The sequence below is a fragment of the Mustela putorius genome, unplaced genomic scaffold (assembly GCF_011764305.1).
Source record: "Mustela putorius furo isolate JIRA1106 unplaced genomic scaffold, ASM1176430v1.1 tig00000174_pilon_pilon_pilon, whole genome shotgun sequence".
Taxonomy (NCBI): Eukaryota; Metazoa; Chordata; class Mammalia; order Carnivora; family Mustelidae; genus Mustela; species Mustela putorius.
In genome coordinates, this window is record NW_025421304.1 from 25625884 (window position 1) to 25644674 (window position 18791).

The window sequence follows — 18791 nt, forward strand, 5'->3', positions numbered from 1 at the left end:
TCGAGGCCCACATTGGGATTTGGCTCAGTGGGGAGACTGCCTCTCTCTATCAGGCTCTCACTCTCTCTCTTCCGCTCCCCTCTCCTCAATGCTCATTCTCTCTCTCCCTCCCTCAATAAAATCTTAGGGGAAAAAAAAAAGAGAACAAAACCACACTTTGGAGCTCAGGATCATATGCTGGCTCCCCATCCAGCGGTGGGGTTTCCCCTCATCTAGGCTGAGTCCCCCTCCACCAGCCACCTCTTGCTCCCACATGTGCATGCACACGCACACTCACACACACACACTTGCACACAATGGGTACATCCAGAGGTGCTGCTCTCCCCACAAGACTCCCCATGCAAGCAAATGACCCCATCTATCCACGAGCTAAAGCCAAAGGTCCCTGTCTAAACCAAGTTCCAGGATTCTCTTGCTCAATTTTCTCCAGGGGCTCCCAAGGCCACAAGCCCCACTATCCTGTGGACCTCATCTCGAGCCCTTTCTCCACCCCCAACCTACTTCAGACAAGACACACTGGTGTCTTCTAGGTTCCCCAAGAAGCTAAGCCAACTCCTACCTCCCAGCCTCTGTGCAAACTGTTCTGTTTCCCCACTCTGCACCCCATCCCCATCTTTCTTGTTATTCACAAGTCACCTTCTTGGAGAGACCCCGGCCACGCATCTATCACATCAGCTTGGTTTATTTTCTACACGAAGACATTTCATTGATTCATTTTTCCATTTCCCACACTAGAACATAAGCTCTCTGAGAAACTTCCCCTTGACTCATTCACCATGGTTTCCAAGGATCCATCAAATGAAACCATCGAGTAGAAAACTTAGAAAATACAGATGAGGGGCACCTGGGTGGCTCAATAGGTCGAGTGTACAACTTTTGATTTCGGCTGAGGTCATGATCTCAGGGTGGTGGGATCGAGCCCCAAGTCAGGCTCCATGCTCAGCTCAGAGTCTGCTTGTCCCTCTCCCTCTGTTCCTCCCCCACTTGCACTCTTCTCTCTAATAAACTGATAAAATCTTCAAAAAAAAAAAAAAGAAAATATAGATGAATATGAAAACAAAAGCAGAAGTTACCATAATATCCACCATCGGGAGGTACTCAGTGTTATGGTGTTAGCCTAATTCCTTTTGGTAGGAAGCTCAGAGCGGGGCTCAAACTCACAATTCTAAGATCAAGACCCAAGCTCATATCAAGAGTCAGACACCCAACCAACTGAGCCACCCAGGCACCCCTTGGTCTTTTCTTGTAAATGTGGGATTGTAGATTTATAGTATTGTGTTCCACTTTTATTTCCCAGGAAGAGAATTATTTTAACTAATTTTAAATTTAGAGAAAAGTTATGAAACAACACAAGGAATTCCTTTATACTCCTCCCCCTGCTTCCCCTGAAACTGACGTCTTACATAACCACAGCATGGCTGTCAAGAACAGGAAACTAATACTGATAGGGCATTAACAAAACCACGTACCTTTTAAAATTGCATCCGTTTTCCCATTACACTTCTTCTCCATTCCAGGATCCTATTCAGGATCCCACATTGCATTTGTTACTTTTCTTTCCTCTCCTCCAGTCTGTAACACTGTCTCAGTCTCTTCTTTGTTTTTCATGATCTTGATGCTTTGGATCAAAACTTAATACTGACCAGTTCTACTTCATTGAATGTCCCACAATTTGGGTTTGTCTAGTGTGGTGGGTTTTTTTTTTTTTTTTAATGGCTGAATTATGCATTTCTGGCAAAATATCATGAAAAAAAACTGGGGTACCTGGGTGGCTCAGCGGGTTAAGCCTCTGCCTTTGACTGGGTTCGTGGTCTCGGGATCCTGGGATCGAGCCCCACGGCAGGCTCTCTGCTCAGCGGGGAGCCTGCTTCCCCTCTCTCTCTGCCTGACTCTCTGACTGCTTGTGATCTCTGTCAAATAAATAAACAAAATCTTTTTTAAAAATCGTGAAAAAACTATGCTGTGTCCTTGGTGCATCTTATCGAAGGGTTCATGACATTAATACATCTTATTACTGATGATATTTACCTGCTGCATCCCTGGAATAAATCCCTTGTCCTAGGAGTCCTGGTTCCTTTGATTGGAGAATGATGTTTAGTCACCAAGCCCCAGGCGCCAGGTGTTCTCACTGTTACCAGGTGTCACTGCTTCCAAGCCTATTCAGGGGATGGTCAGGAAACACGGGGTTGTGTCCTAGCCCATGCATATACACATGTGGCTCTACTTCCGTAACTACATAGAACTTTAAAACCATGAGTTTATACGGATACCTCTGCTTCTAATCCAACATCACTGGGTTTATTCTACCTGTCCCCTTTTATTTATAACTTCCTTCTCTAGAACAGAATGAACCCAGCTCTCTTAATTTACAGTCTACTTGGGGCACCTGGCCTCTGCCTTCAGCTCAGGTCCCTGGTATCAGGGTCCTGGGATCGAGCCCAGCATCGGGCTCTCTGCTCAGCAGGGAGCCTGCTTTTCCCCCTCTCTCTCTGCCTGTCTCTCTGCCTACTTGGGATCTCTCACTCTTTCAGATTAATAAATGAAATCTTTTTTAAAAAAATTTACTGTCTACTGATTTGTTCGAGTCTATGACTTTAATTCCAGAATCACTGACCCTACCTCCATGAGAAACACTTGTAAAACTATAGGACAGCATCTAGGAAGAGTGATTTTTGCTTTTACTCTTTCCGCATCCAGTCGAAATACTGTTTTCCAGTTACTCAGGCTATTTCTTTATTCCCATTCCCCTGCCCTCCAGTGTGGCCATTTTTTCACTTGCCATGCTGTCAGGATCAGCTATGTTTACATTCTGTGTTCCATTCCCCCCACGTTCTAATTGATCTTGTTTATCGAGGGGGTCAAGTGACACATTCTTACGGTTCTAAGAGTCAGTTACACAAAAAGTCACATTCACACAAGAATCATCCCCTGCTCCTCCCTGCAACCCTATCCTTCTCTCTCTCCAGCCTTTGCTCGCCAGGCTGTGCAGTTTCTGGATTATCCTTCCTGCATTTCCTTTGCATCTGTGTATGCTCTTAGGTCTCTTCTTCCTTTTTATAGGAAGTAACGTACCAAAGATACTCCTTTGGATATTGGTTTGCTTGTTTTCACTCAACATTTCTTTACATCCTGGAAATCACACCTGTTCAGAGAGAGCTTCCTCATTCTTTTCTCTACTCCATTGTGTGGCTGTACCGTAGTTCATTTAGCGGTTTCGTACGATCTTTCGGTTGTTTCCGATTATTTTGCAGTTAAAACCAACGCTGCAATAAATAACCGGATGCATAGATATTTTCATATTGTAGGAAGTATATATAGGAACCCAGAAGTGGGATTGCTGGGTCACAACATAAGTCCAGGTGTAGTTTGTTAGCTGTTGTCAAACTTCTCTCCAGAAGGGCTGTACAAACGTGTACTCCCACCAGTAACGTATGTGAGTACTTGTTTCCCCACAGCCTCACCAGCAGAATGTGTTTGTTGTTTTGGATTGGTTTGGTTTGTTTTGCCAGTCTGGTAGGCGAGAAATAGTATGTCACTGTTCTTTTAATTTGCTTAGTCCATTTGCTTTTATAACAAAATGCCACACACTGCTGACTTACATACAACAGAAATTTATTTTTCACAGTTCTGGAGGCTGGAAGTACAATGTAGTGCCACTATGGCTGGGTTCTGGCAAAGGTTCTTGGCCAGTTTGCAGACTGCTGACTTCTTGCTGTGTCTTCACATAGTAGAAGAAGCATGGGAGCTCTGTGGGGTCCCTTTTAATAACAGCACTGAGTCCATTCATGAGAGCTCTGCTCTCATGGCCTAATCACTTCCAGAGGGTTCTCCTAAATACCATCACCTTGAGCATTATGTTTACAAGATGTGCATTTGGGGGTGGGGTGGGATGGGGTGGGGGTGGGGTGAGATGGGGTGGGGGTGGGGGGTCACAAATATTCAGACCATAGCATTTGTATTTCTGAATTTGAGTGTTTTTCACATGTTTACAGGCCATTTTTAGATCTTTTTTGTAAATTGTCTTTCACATCTTTTTCTCATTCTTCTATTTGATTTTTGGTCCTTTGCCCTTCATTTTTAAAGAATTCTTCATGGGTAATTAGGAATATTCACCCTTTGTCTGTTTTGTAAATTGCATTTTCTCCCGGTTTCTGGTCTTTTGACTTGGTTCATGATGGGTTTTTATCACAATTTTTAAAAATTTTTTTAAATTTTTACTTAGTCAAATTGATTAACCTTTAGCTGCCCTTGGATTTTGAATCACAGTTAGGAAGCTTTCCCTAAATCAAGGTACTTGCCTGGTTTCAATTTTTTACATTTAGATCCCTAACCACTTGGAGTTTATTCTTGGGTATGGTGTGAGATATGGATCTATCTTTATCTTTCCCCAAAGGGTCACCTTGGCACCATTTGTTTAAAAGTCCATCTTTACCCCAGCGACCGGAAATGACATCTTGATCATGTAGTAAATTTCCACATGTGCTCAGGTCTATTTCTGAGTTATCTGATTCACTGCTTTGTCTATTCACACAGCAGTACCATACTGTTCTAATACTAGAGGTTTTAGATACCTTTGAATGTCTGGTAAGGCTAGTCCTCCATTATTGTTTTTCTTTTTGAGTGGTTTCCTGGTTATTCCTGAATGTTCACTTTTCTATATGAACTATAGAAAGATGTGTAGAATTCCATAAAATAGACTATGGTGTCTCTACTGAGATTGTATTAAATCTGTAACTTAAGCTAGGCAGAACTGACATCTTTATGTTGATGAGCCCTCCTTTCCAAGAATGGGATGTCTTTACATATGTTCAAGTCTTATTTGCTATCTTTAAGGAGAGTTTTTAGCATTTTTCTTCTATGTTTTTGTACATATATTGTTAAATTTATTTATTCCAAAGCACTTAACCATCTTAGTTACCATTGTAAATGGGATTTTCACTACCATTATGACTGCTGTTTCTTGTTTCATATGCTAATTTTGTATCCTGCTACTTCACTAAATGTTATTGTTTGCATTACTTTTGTCACTGATTTTTTGGAATATATTATGGTGTTAATTCTTTTCCCCAGCAGAAAGGAGTGCTGAGGCTACTGGTGCCCTCCTGCCCCAGTGTGGATTTTCTCAGGGATATTTCAGGTTGGGGCATCTATGAGGAGCTAAACTACCTGCTTCATTAGTGGAGGGGCCACATCCGTCCTGTTCACCAGTCTGCACTTCTCACCCAGCACAGGGCCTGGCAGAGGACTGACACATGGGAAGTGCTGTCAAAAGACAGGGAGAGAACAGAAGCCTGCTTACAGATGGCCTGAGGACTCTGGGCTGAGAAAATGCCTGGCAAAGATGGTGAATTACTAACTCTCCCATAGCCCTGATGAAGAACCAGGTCTTAAAAATGAAAATGCAGGATATCCACAATAGTCAAACTATGGAAAGAGCCTAGATGTCCATGGTTGGATGAATAAAGACACAGATGAATGGATAAAGAAGATGTGGTATATACATACAATGAAATATTATGCAGCCCACGAAAACGTCTTTGCAGTCTTGCCGTCTACAATGACGTGAATGGAACAAGATGGTATTATACTAAGCGAAAAAAGTGAATCAGACAAAGACAATTATCATATAATCTCACTGATATGAGGAATTTGAGAAACAAGACAGAGGATCATAGGGGAAGGGATGGAAAAATGAAACAAGATGAAACCAGAGAGGGAGACAAACCATAAGAGACTCTTAATCTCAGGAAACAAACTGAGCATTGCTGGAGGGGAGGGAGGTGAGGGGGATAGGGTGGCTGGGTGGTGGTAGGTGCTAGGGTGAGTGCTGTGAAGTGTGTAAGACTGATGAATCACAGACCTGTACCCCTGAAACAAATAATACATTAGATGTTAAATAAATCAATAAATGAAATGAAAATGCAAGATCTCCACCACCCTGGCTTGGAGCAGCCCACCAACGGCTTCCCACTCCACGAAGGTGCAAGCAAGTCCGGTCTCTTCTCCAGCCAACTACAGAGTTGGAAGGGGTTTGAAGGAGCAGGGAATAACCTGGCACCGCTCCAGATTCTCTGTGTCCATCCTTCATTTAACTTACCCCTTCACAGTCTGTGCAGCCTCTCTCCTCATGAAGGAGAAAACAGAACCCCAGTGTCCAGAGAAGGAAGAAACAGGACCATAGAAGTGAGGTGATCTGTCCAAGATTTTGCACCTAACAACCAAGGAAACTGGGATCCCAGCCCATATTCTGACCGTAAAGCCCAAGTCCTACCCACAAAGCCAAGTGGATCCCAAAAGGTAAGAGTCACTTAAAACGTAACGACTGGCCTTTGCTCATTTTCTCTGGGCATTTCCCAAGATGACCCCAGAGCTGCCAACATCTACACATCCCTGGCTACAAAGAAATCTGCTCTGTGCATTAGGGAAAGGACGAGTGAGTGGTGACCTGAGCCCAGTGAGAAGGAGATCTCCAACAAGACAGACAGAAGAGAAAACCATCAGTTTATTGTGTAAGGAATCCAGGACCTTGTTGGTACAGGAAATGTCCACCCCATGGCCTGAGAAGCAGCGATGTCTCTCCAGGCCTCCCTCTCATGCCACAGGATGCCAGGTACAGATCGAGACCCCATGAGAAGGAGGAACATTTTTAAAACGAAGAGAAGGGCCAGTTGCCTGCCCTATGCTGTTATTCCAGAAAGGCCATGAGGCACTTTTCGGAGGTACGGTCCCAAAGGTAAGCCTCCACCAGGCCTGTGGCCCGTGCCCACTGAACAGATCAGTCACGGTGGCCCCTGATGAGCCGGTGAGAGCACACGTCAACACCACTCCGACGGGAAGTGCCAGTCAGTGCAGCTGCTGCCATTCCTCCACCAAGTAACTGCATCACGGCCCCATTTTCTGGGCCACACTGGACGAACGAACACTTACAGGGACACTTGCGGCATACCGGGCCCTGGTCCAGGCCCCTTCCATGTGCCAAGTCCTGAGAGGTGAGCAGTTCTCTCGTTTGACAGACAGGATAACCAACAATCACAAGATGCTCAACAACCAAAAAGGTGCCAAGGTTTCTTGGAAATCTGGTATGGCCAATTCTAGAAAATGTCAATCTAGAGAGGCGGCTCTCCAAGGGTGGTCCCTGGACCACAGCCTCCTGGTCACCGGGAACGGTGTGAGGGAACAGATTCTCAGGTATACCCCAGACCTGCTCGACTGGAAACTCTAGGGGTGGACCTCCTTATCCCTAGTTTAACATGCCCTCCAGGGGACTCAGATGCACTGAAATCGGAGGACCAGGAGCTAGAGACTCCCAAAGGGCACAAGAGCCGAGAGTCAGCAGCAGCTGCAGGTCCCCTAAAACAATGCTTTTCCCAATGTGTGTTCCGAGGAGCACAGGCACACTTGGAGACTGTTAATGGCTATTCCCCAGTGAGGGATTCCACGGTCAATGAATTTGAGAGTCCCTTGGCTTTAATAAAGTTGAAGAGGTGTTTTTAATCACAGGACTGCTAGAGTTTAACTAAACCAATGCACCTTGTGCATCTCAGAGAAAGTACCCAAGTGGCGCGTCCCGGATCTCCTAGACTAAGGAACCCCCCTTTCTGACAACACCTATTATTATCTCCCAGGACACCTGTGTTCCACAGACCCCAGCCTTGAAGAAAGGAAAGCCAAAAAACGCAGAAATTCAGGAAGACAGCAGTAAATGCCGATACCCATTCTGTATTCCACAAGATTGGCTCTCGTTTGGCTTCTGTTTAATGACCGCCTTTGGCAAGCTCGCTGTCTTATGTAAACTAGAGGAACACGGAGTTCACTCAGCCTTAGGGGAGCGGCGGGGCTGGGGTTCTGAGGAAAAGAAAGGCCCGTGCCAGTGACCCTGGGGCCCCGAGTGAGTAATCCACCGCCAGAGCCCAGAAGCACCAGGCGGGCTATTATTGTTATTAGATTTTCAATAAGGAGGGCTGACATTTCCAGGAGCTCGTCAATTACTTTAATAACTGTAATTTTTCAGGGTGGAGAGGCCACGGGGGTGAATGTTACTCATTTCACAGACAGGGGAACACTTGAAGTGAGCGCCCCCATCTGGCTCCAGGGCTCTGGGAAAACAACATGTCACAGATTCAACAGCAGCCGGGGTAGGCAGGTTCTGAAAACAACTACCTGCTCTCAGAGTTGTAAATGCTTCAGTCCTTCCCTGGGTCTGGTGGTGGGAGTCTGCGGGAGGTCCCGGAAGGGTCTCTGACTGAGGTGTTCCACAGGCTGGGAGGGGTGCACATCGCATCTAGGTGAGGGGCTCAGATAGAAATGAAAGGGGGTAGGAAGAGGAACGGAGAGGTGACATCATTTCTCAGGGCCGACAGTCAGGGAGGTGTCATTTACACCTCCCGAGAGCCACGCTGTGGGAGTGCGTCAGACCGGTGGTCATGCCCTCACTTGGCTCTGCCCAACGCAGGAAGCAGGTTGAGCTGAGGACACCACAGTACCAGGCGGTGAGGGAGACATGATGTGAGGGCAGGAGGGAGGGACAGGACGGGCCAGAGGGCACCATGGCCCTGACGCCAGACCTGTGGTCCAGCTGGTGAATCCAGACTTCCCTCCTGTCATTGTCCCACCTCCAAGGCCTAGAACCTTCCCGCTTATCTCAGTTGTGCCTTGCGAAGGTCATCATCCACATTAGAACATGTGAGCAGGGCACAGGGTGCCCTGATGCCAACAGTAGGCAGAGTAGGAGCTCTGGCACCACCAAGGACAGGGAAGTCTCTGGAGGAAGGAAGCTATGAACCAGGAAGTTGAACTGGGAACAGAAAGCCAGAAAGAGCCCAGAACCCTGACGGCCTTGGAGCCACCACACCAGGGTCAATGGCACTGAAAATACTGACTAAAAGCAAATGTATAGGCTATTCAAAAAAAATTTTTTTAATTATCAAGGGTCAAAGCAGCTGGGGCCGCTCTGGGGCACCCTCCCACTATGCTCTCCGGAACCCTGCATCAGGGTAAGAATGGGGTGGCACCAGCAAATCGGGGATGTCATTGCCCTGACTCGCTCTATTGGCGATTTAGAGACACCAGCCATTCCTGGGAGTCCTGGAGCATGCCTCCTTCTGCTCTAAAAACCAGGTCCCGTGCCCACCACAGGCCATCTGCCCTCCTTCTGCCCTCGCTTCTGGAACTGCTCCACGTCCCCTACGCCACTGGCCCCACCTGCCACACCGGGAAAGCAACCCTCGTCCGCAGACCCATGGCACCCACAGTCCTGGAGAGAGAGGATGGGGTGCTCTCCCAGAGCCGCACATCCCACGTTAGGAAAGATGAGTCTTTTTTTTTTTTTTTTAAGATTTTATTTATTTATCAGAGAGGGGGGGGGAGAGAACGAGCACAGGCAGACAGAATGGCAGGCAGAGGCAGAGAAAGAAGCAGTCTCCCCACTGAGCAAGGAGCCCGATGTGGGACTCGATCCCAGGACGCTGGGATCATGACCTGAGCCGAAGGCAGCTGCTTAACCAACTGAGCCACCCAGACGTCCCAGGAAAGATGAGTCTTAAACAAATGAAAACATTATCCTATTGCTGCTCAGAGCTCAAATCCCTGGCCGGGGCAGCATGCTAAGACTCACGGCAGGTTTTAGGTGAAGGATTTATTGGCTACCACAGGGCAAGACTTTACTTTTGTTTAAATCACATTTTCCCCCCCAAATAGATGCTCAAATTCAGCTGTGGGGCAAATCCTGGACTGTTCACTTAAAAATTCCCAAAGACGGCCGGGGCTCGTCACGACACCTGGCAGCACAGGTTCCTGCTTCCTGACCCCAGACTTCTGGTCAATCCCTGACACTTGGGTGGAGACACGTCCCTGCGGGGCTGCTGCCCCTCGTCCTGCCCACGGAGCCCAAGAACCGGCCCAGGAGTCACAGTGCTTGCCTCCCTCTGGGACCGGACCAGGGCTCCAGTCACCCACACCGAGTCAGAGAACTGCACGCAGAGACCAGAACGAGGCTTCCAACCTTCGTTGATGCCAACCACTGTGAGGAGAGGCTGAGGCCTGTTTCCCCAAAGTCACGACTGACCCTTCCCCATGTCTACAACCAGTCTTCTTGAAGCTCTCTCGGCCCACCTCCAAAATATCAGGAGCACCCGTGCTCTAAAAGCCTCTGCTTGCCAGCCCTGATCTTCCAGTCCAGACTGCCCTCTTAAAAGAATGTTCTTTCTTTCTCTTTCCACTTGACTCAAGAGATAGCTGCGGCTTTGATGCATTGCTGCAGCTGAGTGAAACTAAGATATTTTCTGAACCAATAAAGATGATTTCATGCTCTATGGTCCAAAGTGTCTCTTGGATAGAAAAACATTTTAAAAATACTTAAGGCCACATGTGTCTCTCTCCCAGGCCACAGACTCTCAGTAATTCCAAGGGCAAAGCTCTTCACACGAGGCCAATAGAGTAAGGAGGCCTCAGAAGCCAGGGCTGCTGGCCCCTCGCCCCAGCTTGGCCCTGGGCAAACCACCCAGGCACCAAAGCCATTTCCCTGACTGAGAACTGGCAGCAGCTCTGGCAAGGCCTTCATCACCAAGGAGACCGAGCACCAGTCAGGACCCGCTGCGTGATTCTCCTAAGGACATGGAAGGCCAGATGCTGCGGTGGTGAACATCACGGCAGCCTCCTGCTGGGAAACCACTGAATGCTGAGCTCAAGCCAAATACGGCACAATTTTGTGGAAGTCTAAGAACATCGACTGTCCTTGTGAACTGCTCAGATAATGAGAAAATAATGACACTGGCTCCACGCACTGCTGGCTCTCCCCATACACACGTGAGATCTCTAGCAAAGGAAGACAGGCTCTCAGGATGAGGGAGAGAATGTTCTAGAGTCACCAAAATCTCACTTGTGCCAACACCACTGTCACCGGCTGTGGGACCCTGGGGAAGTCCCTTAGCCTCTCTGAGCTTCAGCTTTCTCTCTGGGATGTGAGGCCACTACCTCGCCCTCCTGGGTAGTCGGAAGGGTTAGAGACCCTAAGCCCAGCATAACTTCTGGTGGCTCTTTCCTTAATCACAGGGACCCAGCAGTGGGAAGCCACCAGGTCAGGTGCAGGTGGGAATGCAAGGCTGCAAACACCAAAGGGCACGACAAACCCATTGGTCCCATTTGTCATTTACCCGCAAGGGCCAGAGACCAAGGAGGAAGACGGTGACAAAGAGGAAAAGACCATCAGGAAAACAAACGTGGCTAGATATCAAGCCCTCCCGAGAGTGGGTATTTCCAAATTGCTCCTAATAGCTAACCTCGCAGCAGCAGGCATTTTTCTGGCATGATCTTTCCCATCCTATGAACCGTGTTTCTGAGTCTCTGGAGTTAATATTCGGTCCCGGTTTTGTTCAAAGAGTTTTAACATTTTCTGCATGTCGTGGTCAGCCTCAATCACCTGGAAATTAAACACATGGGTCACAGGGCTGCACTTGACCTCCACATCACCCTCCCTTCCCAGATGAAGAGGGACAGAGATGGAGGCAGGCCGGAGGAGGCAAGGAGAGGCAGAGAAGTCCAAGGTCACAGGCAGATAAAAAGGAGGGTTAGAGCAGAACAGCACCAGGTTCTAGGCTAATTCACATTCTCAACTATGTTTCCACTTAAGAATCTGCTACGGTTGCCCCTGCAGCTTGCCCGTGAATGATTTTTCCCCCCATCATTTTAGGTTACCCAATTATGATGGGGGAAAACAGATTTTATTTCCTTAAAAATCCAGTAAAGTAACATCTCACTTTCCAGCAACCTCATAGCCTGGAAGCACCATGAAGAGTAGACGTGTCTGAGCAGCCTACACAGATGTCCCTCAGGCTACGCACAGAAGTCTGCGCGCGGCCCTCCCTCGGATCCCACACCGGGTGCACGTTCCCGACCATCTCGGGATCCATCTGCCTGCCTGAAAAACTGAGCAGCAGCATATCCGGGGAGGACAGGACAGGACAGGGAAGCAGGGAAAGGCAGGGCAGAAACAGCACACAGTTAGAAGTGGCAAGTGTGGGCAGGAGAAGCTGCTACACGAAGCCAACACAGGAACTCCAAGACAAGAGTGGTCTAGGGCAAACCGTCCTACACACCTCAGCGCCTCCTAAGGGCACCACTGTGTAACAGACCAGGACAGCGACCGGTGTTTCTTCAGATGCCCTGGGTCACCGAGGAAGGGGGCAACGAGGCTCCGTGGTTGCCAGCCACTGGAGAAGGGATGGTTGCATCAGAGAGACCACCATCCCCAGGGGCTGAAGCCAAAACCCAGGGCTAGAGGCTTCAGCCATCTGGAACGCTCCTTTACCAATGACACTGGATAAGTGAGATGCTACCGTGGCCACCGGTGTAATGACACAGGGACAGGCCACCTTCTCCTGGGTCCGTCGAACGGACCCGGAGACTCGGTCTAGAATGGGAACCAGGAGAGAGAAAGGGCCCCATCTACCCTCCCTGCTTCCTTCCTTTCAATCCACCAGCTCTGAAGGACCTGGCCCTTCCCTGGACTGCAGAATGGCTGACGTTCCCTGGGTCACTCCTCCTTGGAAAAGTCTTCAGCCCTGCCAGAGGTACTTACCAGAACAGGGGCTGCCACAGGGAAAAGGGCCCCTTTGATGAGCCACTCCTCATAGAGGTGGTGAATAGCGTTCAGGTATTCCTGCAGGAAACACATAACACAGAGACACACGTATGCACCCAGGCCATTGGGAACAGGGAGGGGAGCAAACCTCTCCAGCAAGGATCTCAGGCGGGGGCGTGGGTGTTCATGGCCACGGGGCACTGGCTTGGACAAAGGGGTCCAACCACCAACCTGCACAGGAGGAGAGCCATAAATGCAGCCACTCCCTCCACCAGCCAGCGGGGCATGGCGACAGTTAGAGGCACCCCTCTAGCCGCCTACTCCCTCCCTCCAGAGCTACCCTACGCCGCTGGTGCCTCGCACACACCATCCACCTGGCCTCTCTTCTGACACCCACTTCTCCATCAGCAGGGCCACCCGTTCCTTCGTGGTGGGGTCCACAGCTGCTCCACGGCCGAGCGTCCCAGCCCTAGGCAGCCTCTCAATGGCCCTATCCACTCTGTCCTTTCCAAGAAGACTGTGACCTTCACTGGCCTAGGAGGCCCACTCCTGCTGCTTCCACCCAGCAGACAACTTGTGCCCTGTGGGCCTTCTAGATCATGAAGACCAGTATCAGAAAGCCCCATAAGGTGGAACCCAGGAGAAAGGCCCGGACACATCCCTAAGCCATCAGTGTCTCTGCATTGGGCAGAACTGGAGAGACACTTCCTCATGCGTAGGCCACAGTGCTCTGGCCACCCACAGCCACCTTCCCAAGCAGCAATTTTACTGCCAGCCCAGAAGCTCCCAGGGAAACCACAATGCCACCTTTTCATCCACCACTCAGTGTCAGAAACACTGAGATAATGGCCCGGCTAATAATGGTTAGGAGGGACTCCAGACATGCCATTTCTTCAGAACATCTGGGTCACCACACAGAGTGCCCGTGCCCTACCACAGCCTGGCCCAGCCCTACCCCCACTGCGCCCTTCCTCCCATCACTCATGTTTCTAAATTTCAAAGGAGCTACCTAGAAGGGCATAGGCCTCCTACGCCCTCATGCTGGTATTAACCTTATTGGTGTTTGGGTAAGACAAGACTGGGTGGGCCTTGGGAGCTGGACAGGTCTTCCAGGACCTGCAGACCAGCCCATCCTGATTTCAGACTCCCATGATGTCCCAGGAAATGCCTGCCCAGCCTCTGTCCCAATGGCATTCACATGAGGCATTCAGCTCAGTATTAAGTGAGCAACTCCTAGGTGCCAAGCTCTAGAAAACTTGCTGGGGATGCAGGGAATAAGACCGAATCTTAAAAAGCTCAGTTTGCTAAGGGATGGGGAACAAATATTTAACCAACAGTTTCAGTATGCTTGTCCTTAGTGCCGTGATCATCGTAAGCCCAGAGGTTAGGGGAGCACAATGGAGGGAAGGTCAGGGAAGGCTTCCTGGAGAAGGTGACATCTGAGCTGAACTTGGAAGGCAACAGAAACCACTGCACAAAGGCACATTTGTGTAACTGCAGGGTGAGTGTGAGTGCGTGTGTAGCCACGACTGGTGTTTATGGCCAGAGCATGAAAGGCAGGGAGTGGATCTGGCAGAATGTGGTGGGACATGCTACAGCGGGGCCTTTATTCCAGACAGCAGCGAGACACCGGAGGGCTGGGGGCTGGGAAATTGCAGGAATGGTGTTCTGTCCTGGGAACACTGCCCCAGCAGCAACTCGAAGCCCAGTTTCGGAGGGAACGTGGGGCGTGAAGGAGCAGGAAGAGGAGAGCAGTCCCACAGTTACGACGGTCCTGACAGGAGGCCCCATGGCCCTGAGCCAGACCCCAGAAGGGCAAGGCTCTGGGCGGGGACCTGAGAGGACCGCCTCCGAGCCCAGCACGGCACTCAGCGCTGGGGGTGTAGCTGCGAGCAAGAGGGAGTGTTCTAGCGAGGCTCCAGAGCTGGGCACAGCGGCAAGCAATCCTCAGGAGGTGGACAGGACACGCCCTGGGGGGGCCCTGCAGGGGGCGGGAGAAGGGACACAATCGGGCAGAGAGGGTGGCAACCACCACATCCAGGGCCCCACAGGTGACTCTGGACTTCACACAAGGTCTCGGGCCACAGTGCAAGTCAGAGTTTGCCAGGCAGTGGGCTAAACTCCTACTTCTCTCTCCACGGCGACAGCACAAGGATCTCATGGAGAGAGGGGCCAGGCTGGGACGGACGAGGCTTCCCGGTCTTTGAGTGGGTTCCAGGGGGCCCTTACCAGGGGAATGACCGTCTCCTCTTCCCTGCATCTCAGCTGCAGCCTCTGGTAACAGGTCTCAGGAGTGGTCCGCAGGTACACTGAGATTTAAAGATCCAGAATGTGGCTCCAGTTACTCTGTTTGTGGCTTGCCAGTGGAGGCCAGGGTGAGGGGGAAGGAAGGCCTGGGCGTCAGGCGTGGAGAGAATCATCTGCAGGTGCTCAGAGCAGGAGACATGGACCACAGCCGGTTCCCAGTAAAGTAACATCTCACTTTCCAGCAACCTCATAGCCTGGAAGCACCACTTTTATTTTCTTGCCATGTCACCAGTCCCACGGGGTTGTTGGGAGGCTGAACGAGGTTCCGCATGGGCACAAAGTTTCGCCCAGGGTTCTGGCGCAGTGGGCCTCGGGAAATGTCCTGGTTCTGTCCCTCCTCCCTCCCTTACACACTGAAAGAACCCATCAAATCACAATGGACCCAGGGAGAGCAGCTTGCAGAATAAAGCAAGGAGGCACCGAAAGCCCCCAGATCCTGCCTGCCCTTGGAGAGGAGGCAGAATTAACGTAGGGGAAAGGATCACCAGTGGTGGGGCCCTGCCCGCTGTCCCTGCAGGCTGGCAGTCCCACCAAGCACATCTTTCCTGGGGCCCTGGGCAGGGAGAGGGGCCTCTCACCTATCAAATCGACAGACACGTCGATGTTCCTCACGATCCAGTCAAACCATTCGGACAGAACCACGTAGTCCACTTCGGGCATCTTCCCGCTGTAACGAGAGGCGTTAGGGTTTTATGCTTCAAAAGGATCCGTGGGTGGCTTCTGTGTAAAGAGCACGGCCCAGGACACCAGGGCACAGCACGACCCTCTGCCGCCAGGGGTCGGTTTCCGCTCAGAGGCAGCAAGTGCCACGGAAGTAGTCGTTGGAAACGCTCCGCTGGGACTTGAACTCCAAGCACAGAAAGGGGCTTTGAGGCCCATCCCTGGAGAACAGGGACAGCGCTCAGGTTGGAAGGTGGAGCAGAAAAACAATTTACCTCTAGAAAGTTATTTTGTGCAAATAATCATGGATGCCCATGGCAGCACCGCCAAAAATAATGAAAACTGAAATCCTGGCATGCCGAGAGAACAGCAAACCATGCAGGAACTGAACGATGCCGCAGTGAAATAGTTCTTAATGATAGAGAAAACACTCACAATTGAGCGTTCAGTGAGAATAGCGAGACATAAAATTGTGCGTAGTGTGACCCAACTCAATTTTCATGAGAAACCGTTCACACATCTTGAAAAAAGACTGGAAAAGAAAGACAACAAAATGCATCCAGTGCTTTTCTCTGAGCTGCAGGTCTATAGGAGACTTGAATGTTTTCTTTCTACTTTCCTGTAGGTTCTAAAATCAGCAACATAGCAATTCCCAGATCAAGGTTTGGGAAGAAGGGAAGTAACTACATGTTTAATTAAAATGTTAACTGAAAAAGGAAGGAAGAAATCAAGACAAGAAACCAAGAGTGTAAGAGGCCGGGCGTCTGCTCCCAGGTCCTGTGCATCTCCCCGTCTCAGAAGGAAACCCACAGGGAAAGAGCCAGAGGACAGGCAACCGGAGGACACACACCTGCCAAAGGCTAGGTGACCCTCTGCCGCCCAGGAGGGGAATTCTCTCTCTCTCTCTCTCTTTTTTTTTAAAGATTTTATTTATTTATTTGACAGAGAGAGATCACAAGTAGGTGGAGAGGCAGGCAGAGAGAGAGAGAGAGAGAGAGAGAGGGAAGCAGGCCCCCTGCTGAGCAGAGAGCCCAATGCGGGACTCGATCCCAGGACCCTGAGATCATGACCTGAGCCGAAGGCAGCGGCTTAACCCATTGAGCCACCCAGGCGCCCGGGGATTCTCTCTTTTAACACGCCACCCACCTTGGATACCATCTTGGATCCACTCAGAACAGGGTTTGGCAGGCCTGGCTACAAGACAGGAGCTGTGCCTGGGCCCAGAGTACATGGTGGGGGGGGGGGGGTTTGGTTGCTGATGAATGCTGGGGGTAGGAGAAGAGCCCACTGGAAGGGCGGTCTGGAGCCAGCCCCCCGCGGGGCTCTGTGCACAGACTTCCAGCTGCAGGGCGGAGGGGTGCAGCGATGGGCACAGAGGAAGGCAAGAAGCTGGGACTTTCGGAGACGGGATTCTCTGGGAGACCAAGGCCACAGCAGCCCTGTCGGGGGCCCGAATGACAACATGGCACAGACTGAAGAGGGACACCAGCCCCTAGTCCTTGAGACTGCCATGGTGCCCACAGGGGAGACTGGCTGTGCTCGGCCTGCACAGCAGAAAGGTAGACAGTGCCCAAGAGAGATGAGCAGGGGCAGAGGGGCAGCTGTTGGCGCCTGGAAGCCCTTCAGGCCCTGGAGCAGACTGACACGTGAGGGCTCCCTGAAAAAGTGGGGGAAGGCAGTGGGAGGAAGGGCCACAACACTGCAGAGGGGACCAGAGCCAGTGAAATCCAGGAACTAGAGGGAAGGGCTTTAAAACCACAGGCTAGTATGGTGTGAGGACAGGTGGCTACCCAGACCCTAGTTCTTTACTCTTATTTCCTTAAGAGTAGCCCATTATTGGGACGCCTGGGTGGCTCAGTTGGTTAAGCGGCTGCCTTCGGCTCAGGTCATGATCCCAGCGTCCTGGGATCGAGTCCCGCATCGGGCTCCTTGCTCGGCAGAGAGCCTGCTTCTCCCTCTGCCTCTGCCTGCCATTCTGTCTGCCTGTGCTCGCTCTCTCCCCCCCTCTCTCTGATAAATAAATAAATAAAAAAATCTTAAAAAAAAAAAAAAAGAGTAGCCCATTATTTATTCAGGGTCTTCCCACAGGCCTGAGTGTTCCAGGGAAACCTGACCCCACCCCAAGCCCAGGCCTCCCTACCCAGAGGAGGCCCAATTGGTTGAAGGGAAATACTCACTTTTCACCAAGCTAAGCCAATCAGGACAAGGCATCCCTTGCCCACAGGGGCCCAGCCTGGACCAGTGAGACATGACGGACGTCTGCAGGGGCTGATGGAAACCATGCTTCCTCATACTTAGAGAAAAGTCACTGGCAAGACACCTACCTTCTGGCCAGCAGATGAGAAGCCTGTTTCTACTACAGCCATTTTGTCTCCATGAGGAAATCATACTGAGGACACAAACAAGACTAGAATAGGAAAACAGGGCCAGAGCCACCGAATGAAACCACCTCTAAAGCCTGCCATTAAGACACCCAGTGACAACCTCGTTGCTCAGGCGACTCTGAGTTGGGTTATGGTTAGCTGCAGCTGAGAGTATCTGATGTCAAGAAACCAAACCATTCTCTCTTTACAGGCTTCCCTTCTCTGGAAAACCAAGTTTTGTTCTCCAGAACAAAAGTGACTGGGAGGGAGTGAGGCTTTCCAAAATGGAAGCTGCTCATCAGCCCCTCCCTCCTCCAGCACCAAACACACAGACAGAACAGACTAGCAACACAGGGCTGTGGGCCGGTCGGCAGCGCACAGAGCTGTCCAGGGCGGCAATCTCACAAGTCAAGGATGCCGGACAGTCAGGCATCAGACTTTGCCCTGGATAATACCACTCGTGTCCACAAGGGTCAAGGCAGATGCTGCCGGATCCCGGAGCAGCCACTGCTGAGTCACAACACAGAACACTTGAGCGTTCTATCAGAACCTAAACCAACACTCCAGGAAAAAAGTGGCACATGTACACAGAAGGACACCAACACGTAGGGACAGGGCTCACACGTGTGGGGATCTCTGCAGCCTGAGCGCTGCTGCTCCCTGGACAATCGGCTCCAGGTGCTCTCAGGACACATCCTGGGTGGCTCAGGGGCCGCCCCAGCCCAGCCCAGCCCAGGCCAAACTGGAGGCTTCCCCGATAGGGCTGAGAGCAGACAGAGGAAGTGGGACTTCCCTTTCCAAGGCTCTCCTGGAGAGGTTCTCTATGGGGGTAGTGCTCTGGGGCAGCCTCCCTGAGGGCAAGGTCAGCAGGCAAAGCTCCAGGA

General features: G+C 50.6%; 1 protein-coding gene across 4 annotated transcripts in view; it reads right to left on the bottom strand.

The window, feature by feature from the left end:
• Positions 1 to 11202: 11202 nt before the first annotated feature.
• Positions 11203 to 18791, bottom strand: part of TK2 (thymidine kinase 2) — a 37845-nt gene continuing 30256 nt past the window's right edge. For 3 of the 4 annotated variants that reach the window (XM_045076140.1, XM_013052175.2, XM_013052174.2), the window contains 4 exons: positions 15463 to 15551; positions 14807 to 14886; positions 12575 to 12655; positions 11203 to 11416 (listed from right to left, as the gene is read on the bottom strand). In XM_045076140.1, coding sequence (XP_044932075.1) covers positions 11318 to 11416; positions 12575 to 12655; positions 14807 to 14886; positions 15463 to 15551 — 349 coding nt within the window. In that variant the 3' untranslated portion in view covers positions 11203 to 11317. Of the gene's footprint in view, positions 11417 to 12092; positions 12207 to 12574; positions 12656 to 14806; positions 14887 to 15462; positions 15552 to 18791 lie in introns of all 4 variants that reach the window. The other variant, XR_198886.3, reaches the window with a different exon arrangement.